Source organism: Sarcophilus harrisii, chromosome 4 (assembly GCF_902635505.1).
Source record: "Sarcophilus harrisii chromosome 4, mSarHar1.11, whole genome shotgun sequence".
In the NCBI taxonomy this organism is placed as follows: Eukaryota; Metazoa; Chordata; class Mammalia; order Dasyuromorphia; family Dasyuridae; genus Sarcophilus; species Sarcophilus harrisii.
In genome coordinates this window covers 370,787,111-370,809,350 of record NC_045429.1, presented here as the reverse complement: position 1 = coordinate 370,809,350, position 22,240 = coordinate 370,787,111, and the positions used below count along the sequence as shown (strand labels likewise).

At 32.0% G+C, this 22,240-nt stretch overlaps 1 protein-coding gene across 1 annotated transcript in view; it reads left to right on the top strand.

Moving 5' to 3' along the window:
* Positions 1 to 22,240, top strand: part of TARBP1 (TAR (HIV-1) RNA binding protein 1) — a 72,100-nt gene that overhangs the window by 9,088 nt on the left and 40,772 nt on the right. Inside the window, exons 7-12 of the mRNA XM_023502062.2 lie at positions 2,708 to 2,843; positions 4,986 to 5,082; positions 6,235 to 6,324; positions 13,351 to 13,486; positions 19,168 to 19,267; positions 20,544 to 20,716. Of these exons, the coding sequence (XP_023357830.2) occupies positions 2,708 to 2,843; positions 4,986 to 5,082; positions 6,235 to 6,324; positions 13,351 to 13,486; positions 19,168 to 19,267; positions 20,544 to 20,716 (732 nt within the window). The remainder of the gene's footprint in view (positions 1 to 2,707; positions 2,844 to 4,985; positions 5,083 to 6,234; positions 6,325 to 13,350; positions 13,487 to 19,167; positions 19,268 to 20,543; positions 20,717 to 22,240) is intronic.

Sequence of the window (22,240 nt, the reverse complement as noted above, 5' to 3'; positions counted from 1 at the left end):
AAGGAAACAGTGACAATGTTAGTAAATACAACTTAGTTTGAGGACCCAGTCAAGTAGTAGGATCAGTAAAGCCTTTATGCATGAAGTAGCAACTGAACTCAGCCTTGAAAAAAGATTGAGGATGTTAAGTGCTGTAGATGAGTAGAGAGTGGATTTTAGGTATGTGGGACAAATTGCATATCAGATAAGGAGATGTGAAAGAAAGACTGAATTTTGGGAATTAGCTATTAGTTATTTGGCTGAAACATGGCTTATGTGAAGGGAATAGGAATAAGGCTAGAAAATCAGGCTGGAGCTAGATTGTAGAGTTTTTTAAATACTAGGCTAAAGAGTTTATATTTTATTTTTGGGACATGAAGCTACCAAAAATTTTTGCCAAGAAGTAACATGATCAAACTCTTATTTTAGGAATATTAATTTGAAAATTCTATGAAGGATGGATTGGGGTGGGGAAAGGCTTGAAAGTAGGCCAAACATTTAGGAGGCTAGTTTAATGTTCCATGTTAGAGATTGTAAGGACTTGTATGTAACAGGATTGTGGCTATTTGAATTGAGAGAAGGATGTGATATAGAGGTATGATTGACAAGATAGGGATCTAATTTAGTATACATTGTGAGAGCAAATAAAGGGTTAAGAGATGTCTATGTAGATAACTAGAAAGAAAATGATTCCCTCAAATTTTGGAGGATGGGTAATTTTAGCAGGAAAACAATGAAATAATATTGTTTCAGGAGTGAAAAATTGCTCTCTTGCTCTTTAGGGGTATCCTTTTTCTGTCAAAATTACAGAGGTATCATATTGTGATTCACTAAGAATGACTGCAGTTATGTACAATACTTCCATGTATTAATGAAAGATTTCTAAAGCTAGGTAACTTTTCAGGCCATGTGCCATTCAATTTTTAGAGCGAAGGAGGTTAAGGAAAGAATCTGGGCTGAGGAATTTTTTGAAACTAAAATGTTTAAGTTGGCTTAGCACAAGAGCCCTTTGTATTCTATCTTTCATATTGACATATGAGGCATCCTTTAATTTTTATTTCTAATAAAATTAATCATTGGTACAGTAATCTCTTTCTAGAACCAAATTTAGATAGAAATATTAGACTTACTATATGTAACGGCTAATGAGCTGGAAATGTCCAATGTGATTTTCAGTCCAAAAGGTTAGGAAGATAAAGTTTACAGAGTTGGCAGGGAGGTAATATCATCCTGTTAAAAGAAGACAAGGCTTGACATTAGGATTCTTTGGTTTTATTTTCACTTCATTCTTTATAATTAGTATGAGTTATAATTAGTATGAGAATTAAATGAAATAATATTTGTAAAGCTATTTGCAAAAATTAAATACTGCATAAAAGCAAGCACTTAGTTGAATGGCTCTGGGCATGTCATATATAGATCTTGCCAGGAAAATGGAGCAGAAAGAGCATTGGGGAGAAATTGAGTTCCCTGATGTTGAGGTGTGATGTTGATATTGTAATGTAGTGTAGCACTTTGTGACATGAACTTTTGATTCTGGTTTTCTAAGAGAATCAAAATAGGATAGCTTTAGAGGGAAAGTAGCCAAAGGTAAAATCAATGAGTAAGTTGTATTAACTGAAACAGATACAAATACTTAAAAGTATAGGTGGGCAAAATGTATTCAGTATCTATGTCCAGATGGATGAGAACTACAATAAAAGGAGACTTTAAATAGTACTTGTTTCTGTGCCATTTTCAGTGGCTTTTTTACATAAATATAATTTGTGTCTTTATGAAATTATGAATTAAATAGTAATTTGACATATATTTACTAAGTGCCATATATAGCAAAGCTGTGTGCTAAGCAGTGGGATTTACAAAATTTAAATCTTTGCTCCCATGACGTTTTATAGCTTAGCTGGTGTTGGGGAAATGACAAGTATAAAATAATATACAACAACTTAAGAGAAGCATAAAATACTTGTTATGTGAGATTAATAGGGGAAAATATCATTATTACTTAGGGGGAACAGGTATAAGTATAAGGTGAATTTTAATGAATGAATAGGAATTCAACAGACAGGAATTCAAATGTTCTCCTTTTCCCCACAAGATTGATGAATAATTGAAATGTAAAACTATGAATATCAGATGTTGTCAATATTTGGTAATTATGCAATACCACACGTGTGTGTGTGTGAAGATATATAAATATATATATATATATATATATATATATATATATATGATATATATATGATATATACGTATACTTTTCTAATTTATTTAATATATGTAATATTTTCATATTGTATGACATTTTCATTTATTCAATTTCTGGAATGAAAAGTTCTCAGTTTACTTTATCAAAGAAAGTAATTTTTCCCAGTTTATTCATGAACCTTTGGAGAAGGATATAGGCTGGATCATTTTTCTCAACTTTTTCTACCTTTTGCTATTGAATTTTGTCACATTTATAGAGGTTAATATGATATGTAATTACATTTTTTCTATATGGTTATTGGGTATATAGAGTACTTAAACATGCTTACTGGGTGTGCCTTTGTAAAGTAATAATGTGAAGAATATAATTTGAATTACTTTAAAATTTTGTAATTTTGACATAAATCCCAAATTAGTTTTATTATGGAATTAACTTTAATAAAGCAGAATACTAAATTTTGCTAATGAATGGGAAAAATAAATTAGAAACCTTATTTTCTATTAAATTTTTTTTTCCTTTTAGGTAGTTTTCTATTGAAATTCATTAAGAAGATGACAAGTAGGCACTGGTGTGCTGTTCCCATTTTATTCCTGTCTAGGGCTCTAGCACATATCCCACGATGTAAAGTACTTGGGGTAGAAGGCCTTCTTGCTCTCAGGTAATCAGTTATATTCAGTGAACATATATCATATATACTGGGACATTGTGAAGATTTCCTTCAATGTGTTGAGCTTTCTTCACAAATTAAATGTTTCAATTTTCTGTTGGAAAATTGGATCCTATGGGACCATTACCATTTGTTTTCACATCTGTATTTTATTTGGCCCTAGAGAAAACAAACAAAAAAAAGAAACAAAAAAAAACTGTAATGTAAAGCTGAGTATTCTGGATATGCTTTCTTCCATGTATGACTAATATAAATAATGTAGTAAAGATCTTTAGATTTCTAAAGAACTTTAAAAAGAACTAGTGACTTTTGCATGTTAGTATTTGAGTAAAATAGAATATAGTATAATAAAAGGTTTGCAAAAAGCCCTCCATGCATTGTTTCATTTTGCCCTCACAATACTCCCCTGAAGTAGAGAGCATATTTTATAGATGAGGAATGTGAAACTTAAGAAATGTTAAGTGATTAGGCTTCCTTTCCCATCCCTTCCATCTTCTGGTCCTATAATCTGGATTCTTCCAGATGATAACATTCTGTTGTCACACTTTCCAATACTAAATATACTTTCTCTCATACTGCCCTGCTGACGGGGGTAGCAAGGAGGAAGGGAATTACAATACTCCTTGCTCTCTGTTGCTGCTTCCAGATTCTCCCTCTACCTTTTTCACTAAGCAATCTCTCCTTTGAGTTTCACACTCAACACATTTATTGCCCTAATTACATCCTAGTGGCTATTATTGTAGTGACAGTATTATCCCTTCTTTCTTAGTAAATTCAGTCTTTTTAAGAAAGTGTTTCTGCCTTCATAATGTCTTGCCATAATCCATATCTCAAATACTCAAAACTTCCTGATTCATCAATTACTTAGTTCCTATGACCTATTCCTTTATTCTATGCAAGCTATACATAGTCATGCACCCACAAATATTCTTCCTCATTCATAAACTGTGAAATTCCTTCATCTGATCTTATTTTTTATTATTCTATCTTTCCCTTTTTTATAACCCCTAATTCTGTCCTATTCTCTATTATTACAGTCTCCCTTCCACACCTCTTTTTCCCAGCCATCACTCCTGGACTAGCTATAGTCTCTTCCCTTTCTTGTCTCTACTCTTTAGGGAACCAGCCCAACTTTACATTGTTATCTATTCTCAAATCCCCTGCCCTGTCCTTTTTTTTAAAAAAGGACTTCCCTGATGTCATGGTCTTTAAGAATGAAGGACAAACCACTCCTAAAGCTCTGTTCTGGCCTGGAGCCCTTCTTTTATCTGAATGTTATCTTACTCAGTTATCTCTCTTCAGATAATTCCCATATCCATGTATCTAGCTTCAGTCTTTCTTTGATTCCAGTCCTATTTCACTAATTACCCTTTGGACATCTTAAATTTGATGGCCTTAGGCATTTCAAACAAACCAAGTCTAAAAAGGACTCATTTATTTTTCTTCCCAACTTCTCTATTAACACCATCTTTCTAGTCACTCTGGCCCACTAATTTGGAGATGGGATTCAGACTTAACTCTTTGCTTCAAGGCCAATATACCTTTTACTATATCTTACTGAAATCCTGGGTCAAACAGTTAATTCTAAAATTTTAATTTAAATATGAAAATAAGAAAGATAACAGTCTGCCTGATTCTGTGGAGTAAATGCTGCCTCCAGGTCAGTCAGGGAAGTTGTAGTCAAGAGGATCTGATTTCAAATCCTGTCTCTTTTCTTTAGCATTTGATCTTGGACAAGTTGCTTAACTATCCCAGACCTGAATTTCCTCATCTGTAAAATTAAGGAATTGGATTAGTTGGCCATCTATATAACTATATATATATATATATATAACTAACTATAATGTAACAAACTCCATAAAATCTGTGATCTATGAAATTACTTGATAATTTTGCTTATGTAAATATCAGTTTCTAGGCAATAAAGAATAAGCTTTGGTGGTAGAAATCTTCATTAAAAATCATAGGGATAAAACAGTCTTACTGATGGCTTTAGTATAAGAAATGAGAGGTGACATATACATTTTTAATACTTGTCAGTACACAAATATTATTTATAAATCATAATTTAAAGATTGTTTTATATAGTTATGTAAATGTGGAAACGTACTTTAAGAGACTGTTTGGTTGTAGGGATATTCTTCAGTGTACTATGATCACACATCAGATTCTGTTAAGAGGAGCAGCTCAGTGCTACCTTCTTCAGGCAGCCATGAATTTGATAGATGTGGTAAGTTCTTTACTCATTCAGTATTTCAGTTAAAAAGCCTTTTAAAATCCAGTTGTTACTATATGAATGAATAAATTTAAAAAACAAACTCATATTTTTAGAGCTCTTATTCGGTTTGAATTTTTCTCAAAAATTTTTTTTGATATCCCTGAAGAAGAAATATGGTTGCCTTTGTTGCAATGGAAAGATCCAGAGAGAAGGACTTATAGTAACTGGTTCCTCTGCATTTGATTAAATTAAAAATGGAAGCAGAACTACTTTAATAGGAGTGGTATTTTTATCACCTTTCTCTGTCATTTAAAGGAATATAATTTCATCCCGAAGAAATAGAAAGACCTAGAAGAAAACTTTATTTAATCATTTGACATTAGAATGAACAAAGTAAATAGAAAAGAACAACACCTTTGTGATTAAAGATGATGGTTGTAGGAACAGTATCATTAGGTAAAACTTTGGGTATGATGTTTTATAAGTGGTAACTACATTTGTAAAGGAAATAAGTTAATAGAATAAACCCTTCTATTCTATTGGCTTTTCCTCCTAATAATATGTAAAAATTATTTATTGTTTAGATTGAAATGAGAAATCTAATTTTAAAGAAGTTGTTTCCTATTTTTAGACTTAAGAGTAGTGCTGTATTTTAAATTCTAGTATACTTGACTTTTTAAAAAAATTATTCATTTATTTATTTTTAATATACATTGCTGTAATGAATCATGTTGGGAAAGAAAAATCAGAACAAAAGGGAAAAACTGTGAGAGAAAAAACAAAACAAAACAAAAAATAAGTGAACATAGCATGTGTTAATTTACATTAGATCTCCATAGTTCTTTTTCTGGATGCAGGTGGCATTTTCTATTCAAAGTCTATTGGGATTGCCTTGGATATACTTGGTTTTTTTTTTTTTTTTTTTTTATACAGCTTTTTATTTACAAGATATATGCATGGGTAATTTTTTTCAGCATTGACAATTGCAAAACTTTTTGTTCCAATTTTTCCCCTCCTTCCCCCCCACCATCTCTCCCAGATGGCAGGTAGACCAATACATGTTAAATATGTTAAAGGATATACTTGATTTTTTAAAAAGAATAATTTTCTTATTAACACTATTTCGATCTTTTTGGTTAAAGATTTTCTTTCATATTTCTCCAGGAAAAGGTCTCATTTTCAGATGTCTCAAATTTTCTTATGTCTTTGAGGCAAGAGGAGTCCTTAGGCAGAGGTACTTTATTGTGGACAGAGGTAAGACTTGAAAATAATTGATTGGGTCTTTGGAATTGTACAAGAATTGATATCTAGTAAATTTCTTTCTACCCAGTTGTACAAAATGTAATGATTGTTTTGGTAGGTATAATTGGAACAGAACTCTGTTCTATTATTCATAGTCTTCCCTAAGTAGTTAAAGCTGCAGATTCTTACAGAGGATAATATTTGACATAGAGGCATAGTTATAAGAAGAGGCAGAGTTGCGAGCAGTTCTCTCGTTAACTTGATTATGTATAACCTAGATATGATGGAAAATGTTAGATTCAAAGGAAGATGGAAATTGTAGAGAAAAAACTCCAGATAGGAATACTCAGAGGGGACATATATTTCCTTAAATCAAAAGAAAGTCATCCATGATTGTTAATTATAGTTGTGGATTTGGGAAAATATCTCGGGGGGAGGGGGAGAGGAAAGGAGTAACCTATAAATGTCATCTATAGGCTTAGAAATGGAATTAAGTTGTCTTGGGCTATTTATTAGCTCTTTTATTCTGAATTTTCTTTTTGCTATTTTAATTCAATTGTGCCTACTATGTACTAAGTATACAAAATTAAACAAACCATAGATAGCATTTTCAAGGAGCTTGCTTACCATTTAATTAGAAGTTTATAAACTAGTTACATGTCTCAAAGAAATTTTGTAACATATTTTGAACTTGTTGAATGTAACTTGCCAAGTAATCATTTGGGAGAAAATGAGAGATCCATAGAACTGAAGAGAAAACAAACAGTAGAATAAATTTATTCATATAAAAGTCAGCTTTTGAGGAACTTAAAAAAGAAGTTTGGCACCTACTTCACTCTTAAATTCAAAGAACAGTGGAACTTATTTGAAGACTTGAGTCTCCCAGGAGGAGAGAGAATAAATTTCACATTTCTTTCCACATACAAACTCTTTGTTGAGTTCCTATTCTGTGTTCTGTTTTTTAAGTATGGAGGTTACAAAAAGTGTTGAGGATACTATAACTGAATTGGGGAAACAACCTAAGTCTTGAAACAATTATGGAACATGGTAGATAGTACTCAAATGATAAATGGTAAAATGTAGACTATAAGTGGAATAGGAATTAAGAGAAGAAAGGCCATTGATTTTAGGTTAGCAAACATTCTGGAGAAAATAGATTTTGCTGATTAGTCTACAGAACTGTTTGGGATTATCCTTGACAAATGAGTGGAATTTAGATATGTGGAAAGAATGGGGGAAGTTATTAGACTTACACCACAGTAGAATGAGCAAAGGTGACAGCCCAAAGGAATGATCAGGATCTAAAGGGGCAGTTTGATTGAATTGGTTTCTCTTTGAGCACTTCCATTAAGGGCATTTCAGATCCTGTCTTAGACACTTAGTAGCCTTGTGACAATGAGCAAGTAATTCTCAGCTTCAGTTTTTGTAAAAGGGGGGATAATAGTCCCTAACATACAGAGTTGCTGTGAGGATCAAATGAGGTAACATGAAAAGAACTTTGCAAACCTGAAAGTGCTATGTAAATGCTAGCCATTACTGAGCATATTGATAAAAGGAGCCTAGAATATTGAAAGCCTTAAAAGCCTGAACTTGAAGCTTAGGCTTGTTAAGGTAGTCAGTGGACAGATATTGATTAGTGTGTGGTGGTGTACAGCAGAGGGGTCAGATACGAGGCCTGTGAACTATATGTTTTCTATAATACTCCCAAGTGTGACCTAAACCACTAAAACTTTATTGGGATATTAAATAAGATAAAAATATAATAAAACATAGATGATATGTGGTTTTCCACATCACTACGCAGCTTGCAGGGATACTTAGGTGTGGCTTAGTGACCTGCATTTGTGTTTGAGTTTGAAACCAGTGGTATACAGACTGATTTAAAATATTGAAGAGATGAAATTTAGAGAAAACAGCCAGTTCAAGAACATTAAATAATGATATGCCATTGAAGCATGGATTGTTATAAGTGGTATATCAGAGCTTGCCTATGGAAAAGGGATAAAGACCTGCATAAACAATAATATGAAAGCTACAGGATAATTAATTTATTAGCTTGGCTAGTTTGGAAAAAAGTATGAGTACTGAAAGACTCAGCTTTTGGTTGATTCCATCATGTCATCTGCTGCTCAAAATGTGTTGCGAATCATTCTGTATTTTCACTGCTGTAGATTTTGCTGATTAGTTCATTCTACAGTGCCTCAAAAGCATTTCAGTTTTATCAACTCATTTGCTCATTCATCAGTAGTAACATCTGAATCATCAGTTGCAGCCTTTTGCTGTACTAGTTCTTTATTGCCATCTAGTGATGAAAGCACACCGTTGCCGATTGTGCTCTGGCTTCCTACTAGTGAGGAAAGAAAAGAAAAGAAATGCTATTGTTATTATTGGGTTTTCAAATGTAATTTTTTAGGTATGTAAAATCCCTCAAAATCTACCTAAGGGAATTTTTCAGATAGTTAAAATTTAGCTATTAGAGGGTTAAAACTTTCTATAATGGATGGAAATATTTTTAAAATGGTCCTTAAATGCTTCTCTATTATGAGTAGATTATTGATTCATGGTCATCAATAAAAGTTTAATTTTTATTTTCTTCTTTATTGTATTGTTATATTTGTCTTTAATGTGGTGAAGGCCCGGAGTCTAGAAGAGTTAGTTTTACATTAAATGGCTTAGATTGTCATTTTTCTTTTCTTTTTTTTTTTTTTTTTTACTTCCTAAGACTTTAAAATTATTTTTCTGTTTCTCCCTTCAGTGTCAAACTGTCAGTTTTTAATTCCTAACGCCTGCTTATAATATTATTCTCCATTCCTTTGTTCACTTTAATCTTTTTGATCTGTTAGTGATTTACTGTGTATGACAGCAGATATCAAATTCATTAAAGCTGCCTTTAAAGATAAAAACTTTGAATGAGTGCCAGAAACTCTCTCTCAGTTCAAGAGAAAGATAACTCTCTTGAGTTATCTATTTTAGTTCTTCAGAGAGCTTTTTTGGTTTCTTTCTTTCTTTTTTACTGAAGTAATTGGGATTAAGTGACTTGCCCAGGGTCACACAACTAGAAAGTGTTAAGTGTCTGAGACCAGATTTGAACTCAGGTCCTCTTGATTTCAGGGCTGGTGCTCTATCCACTGCGCCACCTAGCTGCCCCATATATACACACACACACACACATACATACATACATACATACATACATATTTTTTTAAATATAACTTTTTTTTAAAGTTTCTATTTATAACCCAGAGATTTAAGGCTATGGAATAAGTAACCTTTGGATAAATGCGGGATTATCGTATATGAATGAAGCTAATTATTGGTACGTACTTTAAAAAGGAAATCACTTTTAAATTGTATTTATATTACAATTGTATTTATATTAAATTATATTTATATTATCTGTGACAACCTTTATTCTTCAAAATACAGTTTAAAAAAAATCCCAAAACAACTTCATTTTTACCTTGTTTAGTAAGGCTTAAATCAGAAGGGTAGCCTTAACGTGAAATTTTGGCTTGTAGTGGGTACAAAATTAAGATTATTTTGAAAAGGTCTACTTTGTAGTTACTTTTTTTATATATAAGTATCTTTGCTTTGAAATAGTGGTTGTCAAAAATAGTTTTAACATATTATCTGAAACTTGGAAAAGGTGATTTCTAGTAGATTCTGCTAAATCTTCTTAGTTGTAGGTGAACTCTGCTTGAAATTGAAGAAACTCATTCACTGCCTCTTGTCCCACCCTAAAGTCTACAGTGTTCTTGAGGAAGCAAGGGAAAAAAGGAAGAAGGAAATCTTAAAGAACTTAAGGATGAAAAGCCAGGAAAATATAGGGTTGATTCTAGAGGAAAAAATGTAGAAGGCCTGAGAATACTAAAAGAAATGACTGAAGAAACCCTTGAAATCTCATGAAATTTTTCTTTTTTTGGATTATTTTTTTCTCTATGTGTATTTCCTTATAGGATTTTTGAATGAAAATTCACACATTGGAAATTTTATACTATATCAAGGGAATAGAAGAAAGGCAGGAAAAGAAAGGAAATTACATTTTCTTCCCCCAGGAGAATTATATATTGGGAGTGTAGGAAAAGGGGAGGGGCGATAAGAAAACAATTGAGGGTACCAGTACCTTCTTATTGGGAAAATGAGTGTGGGGATATTATATTATTGGTAATATATAGATATATTGTCAAAAACAAATAATAAAATTGATGTTAGATTAGTATTCATTCCCACAAGTGTTGTAAAAGATATTAAATAAGAACTACAAATTTAAAAAAATAAATGTATTGGAATATATTTGACAAGGAGAAATAGTGGCCAAAGGCAACACTAGTTTATGATATAAACTTGTTTATAAATCTTATGAAGGCTGATCTCATCTCAGAAAGAAAAGAGACAGTGAACAGTGAAACCATTTTAAAGAAAGTTTACCAAGAAATCCAACTAAGTACTCATTCCAGGGGCACTTAAAGATGAAAATGGTAAGAGGATAAGAAATAGAAAAAAAAAAAATAGAAAAGATCTGTAAAGATTACTGTAACAAAACGTTTAATCATCAAGACAATGGCTCCATCATGTTTGGACCCTGGGATTACACTCTTCGATTTCTATAGGAGAGTTCGAAATGGTATTGAAGAGAACAACGATGGTGATTTGGCAGACAGATTGAACCAGGTGTTTTTAGAAGAGAATTGTGCTGGAGAAGTTTTCACAACTCATGGTTGTGAAAGTAGTAGCAGTGGTCCACATCTTTGTCATTTTTCAAATGATTGAAAGAGAATGAATGATCTTATCTATGTCTTATCCAATTCTAAAGAGAAAAATGTAACAAAGTGGATAAAACAGTGAGTTTAGAGTTAGAAGACCTGTGTTCAAATCCTTCTGTATGACAAATTACTTCTGGACTTGCTAAAAATTTGCACATATGGACATCTTTAGGGTTTGCAATTATTTAATTTGATCCTTATAGTTACCTGGGAGGTAGGTGTTATTATCATCATGTCCGTTTTATAGATGAGGAAACTGACGCATGGGAATAAGTTGCCCAGCATATCACAGCTAGTAACATATCTATCTGAAGCAGGATTTGAACTCAGTTCTTCCTGAATCCAAGCCCAGATACTCTGTTCATTGCTCTAAGTCTTTGTGCCTCAGTTTCTTCATAAAATGAAAGATTTAGTGAACTAGACCCCTTATGATCTTTTTGTGTTTTATATTATATATATATATATTTTTTTTATTATAAAAAAGCAATTGATTCAGTGGAGCAAAATACTCGTCTAAAAGCCCTTTTGTAACAAAATCATTTATAATTACTTGAAAGGCACAGCAACAATTATAAGTGGTTCAGTGATATTCTTATTATATGAGTTGGTCACCCCACCATGATGGAGTTCCAGTTGCAGAAGATTTCTCAAGGGGTGAAAATATCTTCCATATATACTTGTTGGTAGATAACTACTGGTTGCATGAAACTATGGAATGTTGCAGAGACTTCTGGAAGAGATTTGTAACTACTAAAAAGACTTTAATATGACCATGCTCATGGGAAAAACCAAATAGGTGAAGAATGTGTGTTGTCCAGATTTTGACATGCATTGGATGTCCACAGACAGCAGCATATAGATCTTGTCTTTATATATATACATATATATATATATATATATATATATATATCTGGAATAGATGCAGCAGATGGAAAAGATGGAATTTTTTCATAACATTTAATTATTTTGTACATATATAGTTATTTATTAACTTTATGTTGTGTATATTTTTATGTGTACTTGCTTCCTTTAGGATGTAAACTAATTTCAAGTATGAATCATTTGCTTCTTTGTACATTAATCTCTAGTTCTTGCTTAGCACATTATCACACATTGACAGTGTTTAATAAATACATAGTGATTGCTTGATGGTTAAGATGGTTAAGAAGCAAAGCTTCTTAAACTGGATCAGGACCCCATTTGGGAACATTAATAACTGAATGTGGGAGACATGCAATTATGATTTATTGTCAGTAAATGTTTGATTTGTATATCTATTTTATGTAGATATACAATGTTTATGTTTATGCAACCTAGGGTTGCATTTAAAAGGAACCTTGTAAAGATTGGGAGTGGAAAAAATAGAATACTCTAGGTAGAGTATTGTAGTGAAAGTCCTAGAGGAGAGTCTCTGGAGGGTTCCTTTGTAGATTTGGCTAAGACTTTTCCCTCTAGTTTTATTTATGAAAGATACCTGCTCTTTTAATTGTTTTATTGTATGGCATTTACTATTTAAGCTATGTATTTCTTTTTCATCTTGTAGTATGGTATCTGTTAAGCTCCATTCTTAGTAAATATTCTTTAAAATTATACTTAGTAAATTAGTGTGCATTTGTCATGTTTCTTAAGTATGTAATTTTTGAAATGTAAATTTTCCTTATTTAATGAAAATCATGAGAGGCCTGGGTTCAGTTCTCATCTGGGACTAATTCTGACTGAGTAACCCAGGATGAATTAACTATCTTCTGAATACCTCTCTAAAATTATAAACTTTAGAAAAGGAGCTGATCTGCATTTACAGAGAGAGTTTGCTTATTGGGAATTTTTATACCAATGAAGTCACAGGTCTAGACCATAAAATTTTTTTTCGTCCCAGACTGAATTCTTCTGATTCTCTTTTGAATTCATCTGAAGACTATCTAGTGAAGTATAAGTTCTGGCAGGCCCTGCCAATCTGGGAAGGCTTTGGTTATGAACTAGTGAAGAGGAACTGGAACTCTTTGTCATTTGACAAGCTGAGTTTAGTTCTGAGCAGCTCATCTCATCCCTAAGAAGCCTCCCATGATGTTTGATAAATATTTTTAGGCATTGCAACAATATAAGAAGGCTAGTTAAAGTATTTAGAGGTTGTGATTTGCATTAATGGTCCCATGTAGTGAAACCCCTGATTCTAAGAGGTATTAAAGCCATTATTTTCTTGATAGAGATTAGAGGGCATATTTTATCTGTCTGTTTATATATATGTATATGAAATAATATTTTTTCCATGTCTTAGCTCTGTGACTGGTTACGGGTTAATGAGAACTACTTTGGAGAAATTTCCAGCTGCATTGGTTTTTCTGGCAGGTGTTCCTTAAATATGTATGTACAAAACCTGGTACAAGATTATATTAAGTCACCTTCCTTGGAAGGTAAGTTGCAAATAATATTTTGTAGACGAGTATGATGAAAATATTTTCAGAAGGCATTAAGCCATCTCTGCAAATGAAATCTGGACTTGACATAGTTGCTAACTCATTGGTAGCAATTACTTATTTCAGTTCAGTATGGAAGTCAAATGTCAGTATTTGACTGATCTATGGTTGATTGTGTAATGGTTCCCACCACTGCTAGACTCTGCATTTTCAGAAGGGCATTTTCTGAGAACTAGACAGCACTCTATTATATGTCTGTTTACCACTTTGGCCATTTTTCTATGTTCCTTAAATGTCTGAAAGAGAAAGGTATCAATTAAAAGGAGCTCTCCTTTGCTTCCCATTGTGCATGTGAAGGGTTTTAAAATGACATATATTTGATTGCAAAAATAGATTTGAGAATAAACTATTTTGGGGTGATATTAGCTTTTTTATTTCTACAGATGACATCTTGTATATCAAAGTGTTAACGGTTTTGTTTATAAACTTAAAAGGCAGTATTATTTCTCTTTAATCTCTCTTGAGCTAATATCCAGAAAAGAATAATTAGCAGATTCATTAATTAGGATTAAATAGAGTTGGTTAGTTTAAAGAAGAGAAGGAAGTTTCCTAATTTCACATAATTAGAGGACTGTTGTTATTTGTAAGAAGTATTTGGCTTATTGGTATGTCTTCACAAGTCCTGACTAGGACCAGTATGATGGAAGCTACTAAGAAGAAGAAGTACATTTTGGCTGAGGGATAAAGAACTTCCTAATAGTCATAACTGTTCAAAAATGATATGAGCTGCCTCATGAGATTATACATCTTTCATTATTGAGGGATTAAAATATAGCCAGAATTCTCACTTGCCAGGGATGTTGTAGAGCAGCAGGTCCTTCATTTTTTTTTGTATCATTGACTCCTTGGAAATCTGGTAAAAAGTCTGTGCATTCCTTCTTCTCAGAATCATGTTTTTTTTTTTTTTTAATGAATAGAATAAAATATATATAAGATTACAAAGAAAACAAATTTTAGTGAAAATAATTTTTTATCCCACTCAAAGTTTACAAGTCTTCTGAAATCTATCTACACATCTGAGGATCTCAGGTTAAGAGAGAGGGAATTCATGCACAACGTGAGGAGTCGATTTTTAAAGTGTTTTTTAGGATTTCTTCCATCTTTCAAGATTCTATGGATTCTATTTGCTTTTCTGTTTTCAAGGCTATTTTATTTGTTTTAAATAAGGTATTCTTTCATTAAGAGAATTACTTCATTAGTATCAAGAATAAGTTATAATTTGCATGAATTTTACATTTTGATTTCTCACCTCTTGTATTTATTTGCCTGCACTGTCACAGACCATATTATAGTTTCAAATATTGATATTGCCAATTAAAGGGTTTCTGCTTACATATGATTATCCTTTATGAAAAGTATCATGCTTTCTTTCTTGCTGGAATATTTGTACAATATTCTGGGTGTTAAGTTCTGTGCATCTGTTAGATTATTTTCCTTACACTTAAAATAAATGGATTTTAATATATGTTCTATTTAACATAGTTTAAACAGCTTAAATTTATAGTGTGCTTGTAATGTGTACCATACATTTTCAAATTTAATTAAATATGTAAAGTTAATATATAAGATTATTTTTAGAAACAAAATTTGTTCCTTAAAAATTTCAGGAGTTGATATCTTGATGTGTAAACAGTCACTAATGGAAATCAGCTTTAATAATTTAAACTCTTGCTAGTTTGAAAGAAAAGAGAACAAATACCATGTGTAAGAACTGAGAGGCAGTGTGGGATGATAAATTGAGAGCTGGACTTAAGAGCTAGGAAGTCTCAATATGACAGTCCTGATTGGGTTAACATAGGGATCTGATCTCTCCTAGGTGGTCTAAGCTCTAATTAACACTGTTAAGTTGTTGGAAAGATGTCGACTTGCCATTTGTAGAGGACATTTTTTCATTTGTTAATTCCCCATACAAATGAAATCACAGCCCCAGTCCCTGTTCTATATTGACAACTAAACTTGAACCAGAATTTGAATGCTTTTGACCAAAAATTCTTGCAAAACTTGGGAATACAAAAATTAAATGTAGGTTATACAGCCTAGAGCAGAGTTAGATTGAGGTTTTGAGAATGAAAAGATATACTATTCTAAAGTTGATTTTGGATTGATAAATTCATCAAGCTAAAGCATCACCATGCTAATTGCTGCATCTAAAATAACTTTTGTTCTGATTTCTCAAAGCGGCCATTGCAGAGAAACTGTAAGTTAAGAACGTGTCTGTGTCTGCAGTAAGTAACAGACCTTTTTTTTTTTAAACACCAGATGCTTGATATCTCTTATTATTCTATTATGAATTTATTGTACACTTCCCCCCCCAAATATAAATTGTATTACATGCAACTCTGTTTGAAAAAGTTCATAACAAATTCAGTTATGAGGAACATATCTTTTTCCAAAATTGTTCTTGAAGTCAGTTAATCACAAAATTTTAGAAAATTTATGTGGGAGTTCCTGCTACATAGATCAAAATAGATGCTATTTTTGAAGATCCTTTTCTTGGATTCTACAAATAAAGTCAAAGAATGTCTTTGACATCTGTCTTCAATCAAACAAAAAATACTCTGGAAATGAATAGATATAGTTTTATCTGAGCTTGGATTAATTAAGTATAATTACTTTTGAGTAGCCTATTTTGTACTAAATGTAGTCAGCATAGTAGACAAAATATTTTGATCAAAGATTACATTGTACCTACTTGAAAAGGGATTAATAATCCAAAGAAATCAATTAACATTGAAGTATATCTTATGACAGCTATAAACCCAGTTATTAGGATTCTGTAATTAGATATTGTACATTTTTGAATAATGTCTCTCAGAGTTAAAATCCTTTTTATAATGTTTTGGAACTTCTATTTATTCCATACCTCTTCCCTTCCAAAAGTTTTAGAATTTGGATTTTTTGTTTCACAGTTATTCTTTATTATTCTTTATCTTTGCGAAACATTATCAAATGTTTAATAATTTAGTATTTCTGCAGTCTGTTTAAAAAACTGCTAGCCAAAATATTGATTTTAGACTTGTTTAGTCTCTAAAATAATTGGAACACTCATGTTTTTAAGGGATGGGACTAATAACTATTCTTCCTCCTTTATGAATTTCCTTTATTCAGACCTAAAGTGGAGAAATAGTATTCAGAACTTTAGGGGAACTTTGATATCTAGTTTTGACTCCTATGCTTTATAGATGAAGAAACAGATTGGAATATTAAATACTTACATAAAGTTAGAACCTAAATCCAATGAATGATTGAAAAAAAAATGAAAAAAAATGAATACTTAACAATGTTCTAAATATTGGAGATGCATAAAGAAAAGTGAGATGACCTTTACCCTTTAGGAGTTTGTCTTAATAGTGGTTCTAGCAAGGCAGATGGTAATGCCTTTTATTTAATATTATTTCCATTAATGAAATCATATCTGCTTCTGATATTGAACCATTTGATGTGCTAAAGACCTATACTTTTAACTAATGCAATATATTTTGTACCCCTTTCATCATTTTTATCAGTCCCTCTTGTACCATAATTTATATACATTATTAAATTTCACATAAATGGATAGTAAAGTAAATCCTGGAGCTAAGACTCATCCAGATCTGACTTCCAAATCTAATATTCCTTTTCCTAAACCATGCCCCCTCTTTCATGTATTTCTATTCCAGATCACTGCATTATTTGCTGAACATGTTTTATATTTCTTCTCTCCATACTTAAGTCATTTCTTGTTTACCAGGCTTTACTTAAGTTTTACCTATCCATTATCAGCTCAAATGCTACCCTCTCCATGAAAACTTCCCTGGTATCTGCCCTCTCCAGAAGGGATCTGAGAAATGACAATGAAATTGCTGTTTGATTAAATGCTTACTATATGCAATGGACTGTATTTGGTTATTCACCTACTTTTTACTGTAAGCTAGAATGTAAGTGTCTTGAGGTTTAGTATTATGTCTTAATACTCTTTGATTTTGATTAGCTCAGTATCTTGAAAACAGTACAGTAGATTCCTAGAAAATATACTGGTGTGGTACAGCCCTTGAGAGTGCTGTAGCAGAGACCCCGGTACTTTTCAAGAAGCCACAGGCCACTTGTCACCTTAGAAAGGTAGCTTTTGGGGGTGTGGCGTAACTTTGGAGAATGGGTGGGAAAGAAAGGGACTTGAGCCTAATAACTTCATTCTGCTAAGCTGTCCTTCTAGATGTCTGGAGCTGCTCTCTTGTACCTGGACCCAAACAATGAGTACTCTTTAGTATCAAGAACCCTATGGTTGAGAGACTTTCCCTCCTCCTGAGCAGGAACCATATAATGCAGATTTGAGTTCACGCTCCCCTATGACCCTCAATAACTTCTTAACTCTCTAGACTCTGCCTTTGCTAACTCACTACCTTCCTGCCTCTGACTTTTAAGTAGTGTTTTTTCACCCTCAGCCCCTGCTAGACCTTTGGTTAGCCTGTATGCTTTTCACAAAATAAAGTACTTCTTTTCCTTTTGAGAATACCTTTGTGAATTGTTCACATTCAGAACCATTCTTCCAACCTAATGTTTCATCATTACCAAATTTTTTAAATCAGTTTTTATTGATACTTGTTTTTATACCATCTAGATTTTCCCCTGTATCTTCTCTCTTCTATTCCCAGAGAGCTATTCCTTATAACAAATAATTTTTTTTTAACGAAAAAAGAGGAAAAGAATAAAAGGGGGAAAAAAAATCAATACATCAAAAATAAAATCTGACACTATATTCAATGTGCTATATTTATAGACCCATAAAGCTTTATACAAAGAGTGAAGGAATTATCTTCACATCTCTCTTTTGGGGTCATAATTGTTCTTTATTTTCAAAATATTTTTTGTTGTTTTCTAGTGATTCTTTTCATTTACATTATTGTAATGCATATTATTTTTCTGGCTTTGCTTACTTCATTTTATGTTTATTCATGTAATTCTTTCCTTGCTTACTTTTATTCATTATGCTCATCATTTCTTATAATCAAATAGCATTTATTATGCGTCTGCCATGTGCCAGGCTTTGTTTTAAGTTCTGGAAGTACAAAGAAAAGTCTGTCCTTTCTTTCCCTCCCCTCTCAAAGACCCCCCCCCAAAAAAAAAAAAAAAAACAAAAACCCGCCAACAACAAAAAAACCAGTTCCTGGCCTTAAGGAGTTCACAGTCTAATGGAAGAGACTGCTTGTAGACAATTGCAGTTAATTCCAAATTATTTCCCAGAATTGTTGTGCTAATTATATAATGTTTAATTAACTCTGAGGACAGGGGCTATCTTTCTTGTGCTTGGACTAAGTGCTGTACATAACTGGAGTAAGTGGTATGAAATTTTTATAATTGAATTACACGCTGACCATTTTTAGTCTTAAATGTATTTGGTATATTTAGGGAATAATTTATTCAGATTCTTTTAAAAAATGGAGATTCTGCTATGTTTAATTTTAATTATCTTTAATTTTTTTCTAGTTTCACTTTAGTATTACCTACGACTATGATATTTACTGTTTATGAAAATTGGTTATATTTCATGTCAGTAAGTTAGTCAAAGAACTGAATAATAATTAAATGATTCACATATGAACTTGATTCTAAGGCCTTACAAACTCTAAATTTTGTTTAAGCAGGAGGAAATTGCTTTATGCCTGATTGGCATGAAGCTAAACTTGTTGCTGTGATGATCCTGCTTGCTGCAGATGTGGAGGAAATGAAAAATAAATATAGGTAAGTGTGTTGCTTTAAAAAGAAAGTTAATCAGATCTGTGGTTCCATTCAGATGATTGGATACAGGGGTTTACTCATTAGGTTTACTGATGGCATCATGAGTGGGGTGACTAGCATCTTGGTCTGCCTGTTAAGAAAATGTTCAAAAATAATCAAAGTGATTTTGAAGGACTAGCAAATTAGTCACTTTATGGAAGAAGAAAAACTGGGTACCAAAACAATAGATTTTGTTTAATAAGGGCTTAAAAACTCATACTTTGTATACCTCCAAATCCCCAAAGTTAACTAATAACACAGCTAAAATTTTCCCCTCCTGAAAAATTTTGTATTTTTAAAATTTTTTGACCCTTACACAAATAGAAGGGAATATCTTATACTTTATATGTGTTGTAGAAAATATGAACAGATCAAATTATATTGCTCTGAAATTGCAAAGTATTTTTTCTTGGTGACATTATAAATCAGGAACTGGGAAATTGTGGCCTGTGGGCCATACCAGGCCAAGAGTTAAAAAATGTTTTTTTTTACATTAAAGAAAAGAAAACATTTAAAAATATAAAAATAAGCTTATATTTTAGAATGTAAAAATCATTGTTAGCATATAGATTATACAGAAGCAAGTAGCAGATTTAATCTGATAGTCTGTGATATAGAACTCCATATTAGCTAAATATTTTTTTGGGGGGGGCTAAAAGTAGTTTAAGTTTAAAAAAAAAACATTTAATATATTCTTGATCCATGGTGTCATTTTGACTAAAGTGTTTTGTAAACTTTGAAATGCAATGTAAATTAAAATTTTTATGATTATTATTGGTCATAGGCATATTTGAGAAATAAAGAAGTATATGTTTTTAAGCTGCTCTGTTCTCAGATTTTGTTTAATATATCTGATTTATTTTATCAACATTCTATCTCACAAAAGGTTTTAGGAAAACAATAACAAATTTGAAACTTTTTTTCAAAGAAAATTAACTTTAGGGTTTCTTTTGTATTTTATACTTATGTGGAAGTGAGTATAAGATATACTTAACTATACTTTCCTTCTAAAGTGAATATTATTAAACTCATAGGAGAAAGTATGATTAAAATGGTCAAGTAGAAGACCAAAGTATGCTAAGGTATGAAGAACATACTCATAAACTAAATTCTGAGGCTAATTTGTAACATAGATTAATATTTAGCAATTTTAGGGAGGTGTAGTTCCCTAAGTTATAGATTGAATGGAATTTGTCTTAGCTTGAAACATTTGTTTTGTGATTTTTTAAAAAATGTATAGTGAAAAGAAGAAAACACAGAATGAATTAAAGGCTTTCTTGCATCCTCTTATGGATGTCCTCATGAAGCTTGGCACAAATGCTTACATACCCTTGCTGAAAACTGACAAATGCTTACAGTTGTTACTGAAGTTATTACAGACTTGTTCATTGAAAGGTTCCCTAACACAAGATGGTAAGTGATATATTGTTAGTTTTATACTTGGCTGTTTATCATTTGTATTTAAGGAATAAAAGGAAATTAAAAATGTTATCTTTAAATATTTTAGTATTTGAGTGGGGAAAATATATCTATCTGTATTACATCATGTATTACAGTGTGGGGAAATACATCTATAACCAAATAGTTAAGTTCTAAATGCCTAGATGGGGAAAACAGAGAAGGAAACAAAGGAAAGAATCATTTGTGAAGCATTTGCTGTGTTGTGCACTCTGCTAAGTGTGGGTGATTCAGAAACAAATAGAATAGTTCTGCCCTCCTAGAGTTTACATTCTGATGGGGAAGATGTCCGTAAAGTAGAGGCAGGGTTGAGAATATCCAGGAATGGTGGGATGGCTAAGATAAGAGGAGAGTTCCCTTATCAGGGTCCCTTGTCCCATTGACAGAGTTGAGACTAGGTGAAGGGAGCAAGAGGAATCCTGGAACATAAATGGCATTTTTGGAAAAAATGAATTACAAAGTTGTTTCAGGGTCACACAGTTACTAGGTGTCTGAGATACAATTTGAATCCAGGTTTTCTGCCACATTGCATTTTTTAGCTAGTGAAAAAAAAATAGCTAGTAAAAAACTTTAGAGAACTATAATTTCTTTTCCAAATAATTGAATTATCATTATCATTTACAAAATTGTTAAACAATATCTATTTTTTTTTTATGAGATGGTGCTAGGCGTTATTCAAAACAAATTATATCCAGGTAATGTTTTTGTATATAAATTTATATATATGTGTATATAAATTTGATATAAATTTAAACAGATATGGTCTGTAGAAGAGGTAGTGACAGTGATTATAATTCAGTTCTCTATCTACTATATAATAGATTATAATGATAAATTATATACAAAGTTTATAGATAAGATTTGAACATTAAATACATGCACTTTTAAAGGTATTTACCTTGTTCATAAATAGTGGAGAAATTACTTTTCTTGGAGTAATGAAATGAGATGGTCATGAGACTGACTTTCCCAGCCAGTATTGTGAGTGAGGAAAATAATCATTTAATAATAAAAATAGCTTATTATTAAAGAGATACAAAGAAAACATGCAATAGAAACAGGCAAACTATTCTTCAGCAGAACTCATCACTGTAGTCTCCAGGGTTCAGAGATTGTAAGATTCTTCTCTGATCATTGTTTTACTAACTCTCTGGAATCATCCTGCTGGTTGTTTCTTACACAACAATAATATTCCATAATATTCATATCCCATAATTTATTCAGCCATTCTCCAATTGATGGGCATCCACTCAGTTTCCAGTTTCTTGCCACTACAAGAAGGGCTGTCACAAACATTTTTGTACATGTGGGTCCCATTCCCTCCTTTAAGATCTCTTTGGGATATAATCCCAGTAGAAACATTGCTGGGTCAAAGGGTAGGCACAGTTTGATAACTTTTTGAGCATAGTTCCAAATTGCTCTCCAGAATGGTTGGATCTGTTCACAATTCCACCAACAGTGCATCAGTGGCCTAGTTTT